Source organism: Diceros bicornis, chromosome 1 (assembly GCF_020826845.1).
Source record: "Diceros bicornis minor isolate mBicDic1 chromosome 1, mDicBic1.mat.cur, whole genome shotgun sequence".
NCBI lineage: Eukaryota > Metazoa > Chordata > Mammalia > Perissodactyla > Rhinocerotidae > Diceros > Diceros bicornis.
The window spans coordinates 4,198,488-4,210,364 of record NC_080740.1 but is presented as its reverse complement, the minus strand read 5'-3'; the positions used below and the strand labels follow the sequence as shown (position 1 = coordinate 4,210,364).

The 11,877-nt window shown below is 50.0% G+C and overlaps 1 protein-coding gene across 2 annotated transcripts; it reads left to right on the top strand.

Annotated features, from left to right (window-relative positions):
- The first annotated feature begins 591 nt into the window (after positions 1–591).
- ENC1 (ectodermal-neural cortex 1) lies at positions 592–10,828 on the top strand. Of its 2 annotated transcripts, none has more exons than XM_058562020.1 (3): positions 592–963; positions 4,836–6,654; positions 10,687–10,828. In XM_058562020.1, exon 2 carries the CDS (start codon positions 4,849–4,851, stop codon positions 6,616–6,618), a length of 1,770 nt encoding a protein of 589 aa, XP_058418003.1. In that variant the 5' UTR covers positions 592–963; positions 4,836–4,848; the 3' UTR covers positions 6,619–6,654; positions 10,687–10,828. The 2 variants fall into 2 exon arrangements, with proteins under 2 accessions (XP_058418003.1, XP_058417939.1); XM_058561956.1 differs by lacking the exon at positions 592–963 and adding an exon at positions 995–3,042.
- The last annotated feature ends 1,049 nt before the right edge of the window (positions 10,829–11,877 follow it).

Sequence of the window (11,877 nt, the reverse complement as noted above, 5' to 3'; positions counted from 1 at the left end):
CGTCCCGTCTTTGCTCAACCTGCAGTGTCCCCGCAGTGTCCAAACTTGTGCCCCTTCCCTCGCCACTGTCCTCCCTCCAGGTGTCCCACCCAGCGCACGGACTGTGCGCGCCTAGGACGCGTGCCGCGGACACCCAGCTCGCCCCTGCCACCCTTTTCCGAGCAGCTCGGGGGCTCCGGCGGCGTGGAGCACACAGCCCTATGCTGCGCTCCCCCGCCAAGTGTCCCTCAGCTCCGGGCTATCCATTAACCCGGCTGGGCCACAGAGGCGCAGACATTCCGACCCGGGAAAACTTGTTTTATTCGCGGTCCCCGAGGGTTGCAGCTGCTAGGGGCTGAGCTGCCGCGTCCGCTTTGTCTCTCTCCACTCTCCGCAGCCCCCTCCCCCGCTTCCTCTCTCGATTACCTCCCCCGACACGCTCTTCTCCAGCTCTCTCCTCCTCCTCCTCCTCCACGCCTCCCCCCGCCTCCCCCGGTGTCACTCTGCATACGCGCCCTTCTCTCCCCTCCCCTCCCCGCCGCGTTGCTTATAGCCGGGCGCGCCGCGGCGAGCGCAGACTGCTCGGGCAGCCGGAGAGGAGGCGGCGCGACGGTGGCGGTGCGGAGACCCAGTCCAGACGCCTGGCGGCCGCCGCGCACGGCGCTTCCTAGCTCCCTCCCCCGAGCGCACAGCCCGCCTCCTTCCGCGGCGCCGCAGCCGCAGGCTCGCTCCCCTCCCGAGACTCGCTCGGGATTCGCTCCGCGGGTCGCGGGCACAGGGTCCGCGGCGAACCGCCAGCCGTAGCCGGCCCGCGAGCAGCGCCCCCGGCGCGGTCCTCTCCCCAGCTGGCGCCGCACGCGCGCTCCCTTCGCCCGGGCAGTCGCCGCCGCTCCCCGGGGCTCAGACGTCCGCTTCGTCGCCTCCCCTCCCGGTGACCGAGGCAAGAACCCAGCTGGTTGTGCGCCGCGGCCGGTCGCCTGTGCTGTAAGTTCCCGCACTGCCCGGGACCTGTTGCGGGCGCCGCGGTTTCAGGGGCCGCGTGGCCTGCGGGGGTGTGTTCACCGGGGGCGGGCGTGCGCCCCGGAGCCCGGAGCCCGGACTTGGGCGGAGGTGGGGAGCTGTGCTTGGGGCGGAGACCTCGGTGTCCGGAGCTGCCCTCTCACAGCAGGCAGGAGCCGGGCATCGCTGGAGGGCCTCCCCAGGGCGGCGCGGCGCCCTGGCGAGCTGCGGGGACAGCGAGAAGCCGAGCTGGGGGACGATCACCTCCCTCCCCACGGAAGCCAGCGCTTCCCTGGGGTGGGGGATGTTTCGCTGCCCGCACTTCGCAGCCCCCGGGGCCGAGCGCGCGCCATCGCTGGCCCAAGTTGCACCCTACCCGGCACGGGGAGCACTGGGGCCACGCGCAGACATCCCTCCTGAGGGCACGCGCACTGCGGCGGCATGTGTGTAGGGAATGAATGAAAACTGGTTTCTGAAAAGTTGTTTCTTCTCATTCAAGTATTGGGCCTTTAGTGTAACATTATTCGTTTGGAAGGCTAGGAATTGGTGGGCGTGGTGGAGACGAACCATTGAACTCGTCGGCATGTAATTTGGTGTCGCCCTCAGAGGCATGGCCAGCGTGTTAAAGAGCGTTGCAAGTGGTATAGAGGACTGAACGGTAAAAGACTTCTCTTATTAACAAGATCTTGATAACGTTCCATTGTTATCAATGACGTAAATGCCCGAGGAAATCTGCTTAGTTTCTCCTTTGATTGCATTGAGATCCGGTTCAAAACCTCAAGAGGTGTGAGGGGACGCGAAGCATTGGAGGCGGAGAGCCTGGGTAAGGAGCACTGAGTGAACTGAAGTTACTGTAACTAGAAGCCCTTTTGATGTTCACGATAATAGCAGCTCTTTTCTCTGTCTTTTTTGTAGACGCAGGTTAAGTGCATGTGTGCCTTTTTTTGGCCACTTACTTGGCATGCAAATGTTATTTCTCTGGGGGCTTAAAAAATGCCGGAAGGATGATTCATTTTATGTTGAAGGTGTGTTTACTGACTGTATAAAAGGTTTCTGCTATTTTGATGTTTGCATAATTTTAAACCAGAAAGCAAGTCGTTTCCCTTGAGTCTTCAAGTTTACCTTTTATTTTAATCAAATATTGCTTCGAGAGTGTTGGATTTTGACTGTGACATGCTTCTCCACCTGGATGGTATCCAAGAGGACGGGCTAGGCTCTTCCTTCTGGCTTTATGGGCCAACCTGGAAAATACAGCAGCATAAACAGATGATGCAGAGAGATGCAGTCCCCATATCCTCAGGTCTTCTGAACAAACTGTTTCCTTAAGCATGGGCCTGGCTGTGACTGTGGTTTCTCTGCCCGGAAGCTAATGCTCAGGCGAACCTGTTCTGGCCCCCTCTGATTCCTTCTCAGTGTGTGGATGCTTCCCGTGCGCAGGGGCTCCTGTTTCAGTAAGAGCTGCATCCTCTTTCAGCCTGAGAGGAGACGGCTTTTGAGGTTGCTTTGGAAGCATTAGCTTTAAAAAAAAAAAAATAGAAAAGCGTAGCTACTCATTTAGAATTTTTTTAAGTTTGTATATTAGGCATAGGAGTATTTATACCATCTTTTGAGGTCTAGGCTTGAAATCTTCCTGAAAGTACTTCAGATTGAATGTGCTGATCCCAGTGACAGCTACAACGGTAGAGCATCGGGATGCTGACCGTGTTTTAGCACTTTGGCAACCTGGTGCAATCACACGGGGTCATTGGCTTGTTCTCTGGAGCACTGGCATTGGTTCACATGGACTCGACTCTAGAGGCTGAGCTTGAGGTGGGGTGACCCCCAGCTCTTCACCACTTGTCATATCCCAGCTCACTGAGGAGATGAATGGGTGCTTTGTAAAGTCTTCCCAACACCAGAGCCCTGGGACTTCGTTGCTTACTGTCTTCCACTACGCCCTGTTTACCCGGAATGGAAAGTGACGTTACAAAAATAAAGGAGAACAAGTTGCATCCCCTGCTGGTCTGTTTCTGCCCACCACAGCTGGCTGGGGGTGCAGTTCAGGGGCTAGCCCATGAATCTGTGGTAAGTCTCTCATTTGCATTTATTAATAATTCCTGGGAAATAAATTAAAAAGTAAATATCTGAATGGTTAAGGAAACAAGGAGGCTGTGAGTTTCAGCTGTGCTGTAAGGACTGGCTGTTCCATGTTTGGAACAGATACTGTAACCACACGGTTTACCCTTCCCGGATAAATAGCCTCCTTAGGGATCTATTTTTTTATTTTTATTTTTGTCAGGAAGATCAGCCCTGAGCTAACATCCATGCTAGTCCTCCTCTTTTTGCTGAGGAAGACCGGCTCTGAGCTAACATCTATTGCCAGCCCTCCTTTTTTTCCCCCCAAAGCCCCAGTGGATAGTTGTACGTCATAGTTGCGCATCCTTCTAGTTGCTGTATGTGGGACGTGGCCTCAGCATGGCCGGAGAAGTGGTGCATCGGTGCGCGCCCAGGATCCGAACCCGGGCCACCAGGAGCGGAGCGTGTGCACTTAACTGCTAAGCCATGGGGCCAGCCCTTAGGGATCTTTTGACAGGCAGGTTGTTAAAGGCTTTATTCCTTTGAAGTAACAGAGGGGTAGGGTTAAAGAGAAAAAAAAAAAAGAATGTGATTCAATTTTTGAAGATAGGTGATAGGCATTTCCTACATCTTTAGCCTAGAGTTCACGTACTGAAGAAAGCCGAAGATAGCATTCAATTCTGTTGTAATTTCAATTTAGATATTGAGGAAAACACCCTAGTCAGCAAATAAATTCTAGGGTGGCTCTAAATTAACAATGGCTGGCAACACACACACGGGCACACGCATGCCTATATACATCCACATGCGGGTGTGCGTGTGTTTTGATTTAGATACAGCAGTGTTGCTTTTGGAGCTCCCTCTCTGCAGGTGGCGGCGTTCGCAGGTACGCAGGAATGGTCCTGCGATGCACTGTGATCACAAGAGGGGGTGGATGGATCCTTTGTTCTTGCAGCTGGTTTTCCAAGAATTGATATAAAGCAGGAAGAACAGAAAAACAGCACTCATGAGTATTCTACTCAAAATATTCTTCCTTTTATGTGCCCAAATCCTCATTTTGGAAGCTGTCCAGACCAAGAAAGATGGGTGATGATTGTGGCTGGAATCTATTCTGTGTTTTCACAAAAGCCTGCTGATCAATATATGGTAATGTTGATATTGGGGCTCTTTTAGGACTCTGTAGTGGTAAAGCTGTCTGGTTAGAAATTATTTGTAACATTTAAATAAAGGTCTGATCGCTGCAGAACTTGGCCTAAGTCAGTGACTTTAAGGTTACATTTCCCATTTACTGGATACGTAGGGAGACTGGATCTTACCAAAGGAATTCTTAATGGAATTAATTAGTGGGTATTTGTTTTACACATGGCTTTATGTTGCATGTGGCGTTAAAACCGCTGCCCATCCTGGCGTTATGAGAGCTGGAGGCCTGGCGCCGTAAGTGGCCTGCGGTGAATCAGCAGACAAGGACAGGGAGCTGTGAGAAGGAGCCCTGCTCCTCTTGGCTTTTGCTGAGTTACGTTCTCAAGGACTTCAGTATCCTGAAAGTTGGCAATCAGGTTTTCCAAGATGAACCTGCTTTTAAGCAGTGATTTTTTTTTACCAGTGTATAGTTCAAATAGTTCACCAGTATCGCGGTGAATGCCTTTCCTTCCGGGTAGCTGTCTCTGACTTTAGGGGAATGGCCGCCCATTCTTCAGAACAGTAGGCAGCAGCACTTCACTCTGTCCGAAGTGATCGTTGCTTTTGTTCTGCTGTTCTGAACCTCAGGAACATCACGTCAGTTGTTGTGTTTTGTTTTTTAGGAGTGGAAACAAAATGTCAGTCAGCGTGCACGAGAACCGCAAGTCCAGAGCCAGCAGCGGCTCCATTAACATCTACCTGTTTCACAAGTCCTCCTATGCTGACAGCGTCCTCACTCACCTGAACCTTCTGCGCCAGCAGCGCCTCTTCACCGACGTCCTTCTCCACGCCGGAAATAGGACTTTCCCTTGTCACCGGGCAGTGCTGGCTGCGTGCAGCCGCTACTTCGAAGCCATGTTCAGTGGGGGCCTGAAAGAGAGCCAGGACAGCGAAGTCAACTTCGACAACTCCATCCACCCGGAAGTCTTGGAGCTGCTTCTCGACTACGCGTACTCCTCCCGGGTCATCATCAATGAAGAAAACGCGGAGTCGCTCCTGGAAGCTGGCGACATGCTGGAGTTTCAAGACATCCGGGATGCATGTGCAGAGTTCCTGGAAAAGAACCTGCACCCCACCAACTGCCTGGGCATGCTGCTGCTCTCCGACGCACACCAGTGCACCAAGCTGTACGAACTCTCCTGGAGGATGTGTCTCAGCAACTTCCAGACCATCAGGAAGAATGAAGATTTCCTCCAGCTGCCCCAGGACATGGTCGTGCAGCTCCTGTCCAGTGAAGAGCTGGAGACAGAAGACGAAAGGCTCGTGTACGAGTCTGCGATCAACTGGATCAGCTACGACCTGAAGAAACGCTACTGCCACCTCCCCGAGCTGCTGCAGACAGTGAGGCTGGCTCTCCTGCCAGCCATCTATCTCATGGAGAACGTGGCCATGGAGGAACTCATCACCAAGCAGAGAAAGAGCAAGGAGATTGTGGAAGAGGCCATCAGGTGCAAACTGAAAATCCTGCAGAACGACGGCGTGGTAACCAGCCTCTGCGCCCGGCCTCGGAAAACTGGCCACGCCCTCTTCCTCTTGGGAGGACAGACTTTCATGTGTGACAAGTTGTATCTGGTAGACCAGAAGGCCAAAGAGATCATTCCCAAGGCCGACATCCCCAGCCCAAGAAAAGAGTTCAGCGCGTGTGCGATTGGCTGCAAAGTGTACATTACCGGGGGGCGAGGCTCTGAGAACGGAGTCTCGAAAGATGTCTGGGTTTACGATACCCTGCACGAGGAGTGGTCCAAGGCTGCCCCCATGCTGGTGGCCAGGTTCGGCCATGGCTCTGCCGAACTGAAACACTGCCTGTATGTGGTCGGGGGGCATACTGCTGCGACCGGCTGCCTCCCGGCCTCCCCCTCAGTCTCCCTAAAGCAAGTAGAGCATTATGATCCCACAACCAACAAATGGACGATGGTGGCTCCCCTCCGAGAAGGCGTTAGCAATGCCGCAGTGGTGAGTGCCAAGCTCAAGCTGTTCGCTTTCGGAGGTACCAGCGTCAGTCATGACAAGCTCCCCAAGGTTCAGTGTTATGATCAGTGTGAAAACAGGTGGACGGTGCCAGCCACCTGTCCCCAGCCCTGGCGTTACACAGCGGCAGCCGTGCTGGGTAACCAGATTTTTATTATGGGGGGAGATACAGAGTTCTCCGCCTGCTCTGCTTATAAATTCAACAGTGAGACTTACCAGTGGACCAAGGTGGGAGACGTGACGGCAAAACGCATGAGCTGCCACGCTGTGGCCTCCGGAAACAGACTCTACGTGGTTGGAGGGTACTTTGGCATTCAGCGGTGCAAAACTTTGGACTGCTATGATCCAACGTTGGATGTGTGGAACAGCATCACCACCGTCCCGTACTCGCTGATCCCCACGGCATTTGTCAGCACCTGGAAACATCTGCCTTCTTAAATGCAACACATCCTAAAGAGAGGAGGCGAGCATGAGGTAAGAGGTTAGCTTAGCTGTCGGTGTGAGCACGTGATAGTTAAGCCAGCTGTGTGAGTTTGTATGTGGAGTGAGACGTGCCCCGTATAGCCTAGAGCATCGAAGTACTACCAAAACTGCGAAAGAAAAAGCCCTTGCACCCCCAGAACTTAGTGTGTTGACCACAGCTGCAGCTCCCCATAACATAGGCCAGCGCTTCTCACCCTCTCCTGAGCCTCGGAATCTCCCGCAGAGCTTTTCAAGAACCGCCCACCCCAGAGACTCGGTTTCGGTTAGTCTGGGTGGGGCCCAGGCGTCAGTATTTTTCAGAAGTTTCCCAATGATTCTAGTGTGCAGCCAGGTTGAGAAGCCCTGGCCTCTGTTAGTAATGCCAGCTGACGTTTACTGAGCCCTCACCGTGTGCCTGGAGTGGGGCCGTGTGTCTCACGTGGATCATTTCATTAACACTCACGGCAGCCTTGTGAGGTATCCTTACTGGAGCACTTGATAGATGAAAACGCCTGATGCACACAGAGCTTGAGCAAGTCGCCCAAGGCCGTCGAGTTTAGTAGGCGGTAGGGTTGGTTGGGAAATCAGCCCAGACGGGCTGGCTCCAGAGCGTAGGTGTTTGAGCATCGTGCCGAACTGCCGCTTAGTACACTGCAGCTTCATGGTGGTATTACCATAAGAGATATTTGTAGACATTCACATTTAGCTTCCTCAAACCCTTTCTGGAATGAAGTAGGGTTTAAAAAACTGAACGCTTAAATTTATTCCTAGTTTATTCTCTCCAAAATTATTTATGAGCTTATTTAAAAATTTTTCCCTCAAAAAATATCCCCCTTTAGGACATTTATTAACTTTAGAGAAATCTAGGTCTATCCTTGTAAAAGGCTACAAATCTCGGTCTGTCCTTGTATAGATTTGTCTGATGTTCGGACACCGAGCCGTCTAAAATGCCCTCACTGTGGCTTTTTGGAGTTAATCAGTTAGGCTGACCCTATTGTCGGGGCTAACAAAAGTTGTGTTGCTGTGTCATATATCTGAGTACATAATGGTTGTCTTGTGTACTTAAGAGTATATAATACTCTTGGCTCAAATAATTAATAGGCCTACACAGTTCAGTGTTCACGAAGCTAATGGCCGCTTAGCTGCTGTTGAGCGTTCTGAGGATTGGCCCCAGGAATCACTTAAGCATGTCTCAGTGTAGACACAGCACACGGAATGTGTTGATTTGTTTTGATGATTCTTGGGCTTATTAGTAATAATAAGAGAATAAAATTAAAGCTCTGCTTTGGGGGGACTACAATGAAAACTAACTCATTAGTTGGAAACTTTTGGCTCTGTTTTCTCTAGTATGTTTCACACCTTTGAAGGAGGCTTTCAAAGGGAAACAAGGAAATCTAGGGGGTCGTTGCAAGCTCAGCAAAGAGGGGTTTTGACTCATTTGTCTTTTCCTTCCTCATCTCTTGCAGCTTATTTAAAACACCATGAAAATTGACCTCATTTCCCATTTAGTCTTTCTGTTTTTTTCGTTTCCTCAGTTATCTCCTCCAGCCTACTGCAGTTAGTAGAGTTCTTAGTAATAGAGTGTTTCCTTGGAATGCAACTCCTCCAAAGGAGCAGGAACAGCCAGAAACCTCCTGGGGAGCGACCAGGCTGACAGCATCCCACACCAAACTGGTTTTTGCAGCCCTGCTGGCATCTCAGTAATCCTGAATAAACAAGCGCTCTGAGAGCGGTTATTTCACGTGCGATATGAGTGCCTGACTCAACTCTGAAGCAGGTTCAGGAACCTCCTAGGCAAAAGCACCGATGAACAGCACACAGAATTGGGTGTTAGGCCAGAACTGACTCTATCTGCATAGGAGAGCCATGAAAATTGTCAGTGCTGGTGCTGGGACATCAGAACGGTAACTGGTAGACTGGCTGGCACCCTGGCAGCCAGGAAAGGAACTTGAGGCAGAGAGAGAGATCCCGTGTGCATTCTGGTTCTCGTTCTAAGCTGAGGAGTCTGTAACCTTTCTGGACTTCAGACTGCTTCTTTGTCAAATGAGTGATTTGAATTATCCTTCCCCTAGATCTGTGTCAGTTCAGACTTAGGTGAATGATAAATGAGGAAAAAAAAGAAGAAAGAGGTGAAAATACCTGCCCAGTGCCTGGCGTATATTAAGTGTTCAATACTCTTAGTTTTCTTTCCTCCCTTCAATTTAGACCGCAGCATGCGAGGAAATTCACTTTGTGTGTGGTGGGAAAATGCAGTTTCTCTATTATCTGCTTGTGATCTTTATACTTCATTTTTGGTGCCTCCTTTCTCAGCCCAGAGTGAGTATGTTGGCAGACACTTGAATTCACCCTATCCTGGGTATTTGAACCTAATCACACACTTCCGGTCTCTGGGAAACGGAGCAAGTCAAGTGTTAGGTTATATGTGAAACAGCATCCTCTCTGCCCTGGGGCTGCCAGCCAGAGAGTCAAGCACAGAACAAGGAAATCTGACAGGGCCAGGTTTGCCTTCTTCAAGGGCAGCGGGGGCCTGATCAAAGCCACTCGTGCAGTTTCTGACAGGGGGAATGTTGGTTTAGATTTCTGAAGTTTACTACACACTAGATAGTGTTAGAACACTTAAGCTGGATGGAGTGACTTAAAGGAGGTGCCCTGTAGGAATCAGTCCTAAGCTGCAACAACTTCCCGACTTCTCTTTGCTCCAGATGTAGGTGCGAACTGGATTAATCCAGTGTTAACAGAGAGCGTCCCTGGGTCTCAAAGCCCAGCCACCAAAGAGATTGTAACCGTCTCCTGCTGCTCTGTCAGTGGGGGGAGGGACAGAAAGGAAATTACTTCTGATTGCTCTCCATTTTCATGGTGCTGTGTGGCCCCAACCTGACAGCATTTGAATTTTGATTTGTTTCTTCCTTTTTTAGAGTTTTTCTTTCTTTCTTTTTTTTTCCTCTTTGAATATGTAACATCTTGAAATTTCACAGTATTACAAGATACATTCTTTTGGCCTAATGTTGATATATAGGTTACAGTGAGGTGGGGGCGGGGGATGACACCGTAGTCTAAGGAATGCCTTGAAAGCTTGAGTCACTGTTACGAAACTGCCAAAAGAAACAACTAATGAAATGAATCAGACTTCTGAGCACACAAAGGCGAGAAGAATTCAGTGCAAGTAATGAGCGGCCCCTCCGGAAGTCCCTTTGTCTGTACTTAGAGTTACGCAAGGGGGATGCAGATTCCTACACAAGGGCTGGAAGCCTGCTGCAAGGGCAGGTAGGGTGAGTGTTGGAAAGATCTACACAATCTCCGCATGTGAGATTAGACTCCAGCAGATGGGGAGGATGGGTCATGAGAGGAAATGCCAGCTCCCATGAGCCAACGTGCAGGCACCTTGAACTTACATGGATGCTCGACGTTGGCAGATGCTGTAGATAATAACACTGCATACCACAGCCGGTGTCTCCCTAGTGTGGACTGATGAACTTCGAGAATAAACTCCAGCCTTGGGCTGATGAGGCCTCATATGTTGTCATGTGGAAGGAGGAGAGACTGATTTCTGCCGTAATGAACAGAAGAGATGCATTTAAATAAGAGGATTACTATGTCTGCTTTCTATGTGAATCAATGTGATTTGGAATCCTTTCTGGTCAATGGGCCAGGGAGGGTTGGCACAGGAATCTCTTGACCCTCTGTTGATAACTTTCCAGTGGCTCTGTTTAACCATGGAGAGGAATGATGAATGTTGGAAGCAGGAGATGGCAACTCATAACAGCACCTGGATGCATGTATAGGTTTGAATTTGGACATATGTATGTTTGGGAAAGAAGTGCAGGTCCTTCTCTGGCCACCATTGGTTTTGTTGGGCCAGCTGTCTGTATGCATGTATGCACATGTGTGTGCATCTAAGGCAAGCCCTTTAAATACCTTTGCACAGTTCCTACGGAACGTGTAATTAAGACCTGTAGAAGCAACATTGACCAGCTCTGTCCTGAGTTTAATTATCTTTTTAGATTTTGAGGCTGCTAACAAGTCTTTCCTTTTTTTCTGTTTTAGCTCACTCCATCACTCACTGAGACAAAATGAGATTTCTACTTTGGAGAGGCCAAATTTAATGAAGAGACAGAAAAGTTGCTACAAGGCTCCAAGTCAATCAGCTGCACCTTGTAATGCTCCAACTGGACATGAAGGAAGGGGGTGGGGGAGGGGTGGGATTCTCCTTGCTAGTGGCACATGGTTTAAATAGGAATGAATGAACCTGTGATCTAGTCCTTGTCTTGTACTTGTGGGTTAATGTCAGCGTTAATCAGCCCCTCAAAGGGAGAGAAAAGCCGGACCTTTTCCCTTGCTGTACCATATTCAGCATTTGATTTCCACGGGCTCCACCATTGATGTGTAAAATTTGAAATGGTTGTCACCTCTCTCTAAGGAGCAAGCTTGAAGCCTCCACACCAGCTGCTGTTGGAGATTTGAAAGCTCAACCGTGGGGCCAGGAGGGAAGCTGGCGTGGCTGGCTGCAGAGTGGGGACCACTGGACTCTCCGCTAATCTCTGAGGGGCTGTGCTCCCCGGGAAGGCTTCGGAACAATGGGGACATTGTTGGTAACCCTTTGGTAGATGTGTGTTTCTATTTATAAGTGACTTGCAACTTTCCCTTGGCTCTTAAGAAGTTTGTTATAGATTTAGCTATTTATTGTTTGATGCCTGCATGCTGAAACAATGCTTACGGTTGTCTTCACGTGTATGGACATGTGTGAATGGTTGTACATTTTGCACAATTTTGTGACTGTTGTGATGTGCTTTGCACAAAAATGAAAACTTTGGAGTTATAATTAGGAATATAACTGGAGGGTGGGTTGGGAAGGGGGGGATTTTGTAAATGTCAAGACAGGGAAGGATTACAAGATGGAAACTTAAGTTACATCGGAGAGGTAGAGAAAGCCTGGAGGCCACTCTTCTTAGACTCTGCAGTTCTAATGGGGTTTCTTGGGCTCTGGTCATGCTGATGGCTCATGGGTGAGGGGAGGCTTCTTTCTGCCCTTCTCCTTCTTATCTGATCCTCTACTTCAGTCTCAGCTACTGACATTTAGAAAGGACCAAATCGCTTTGCAGTTTTTTTGTGTAATGTCCTGAAATCCTGGAAAATTCTATGGAATAGTTCTGTATATAGGGCACAGGTAGAGGCATTGTCCAAAGTTTATTTATTTATCTATTTATTATCCTATGAGAATTCCTTGCCATAACCACA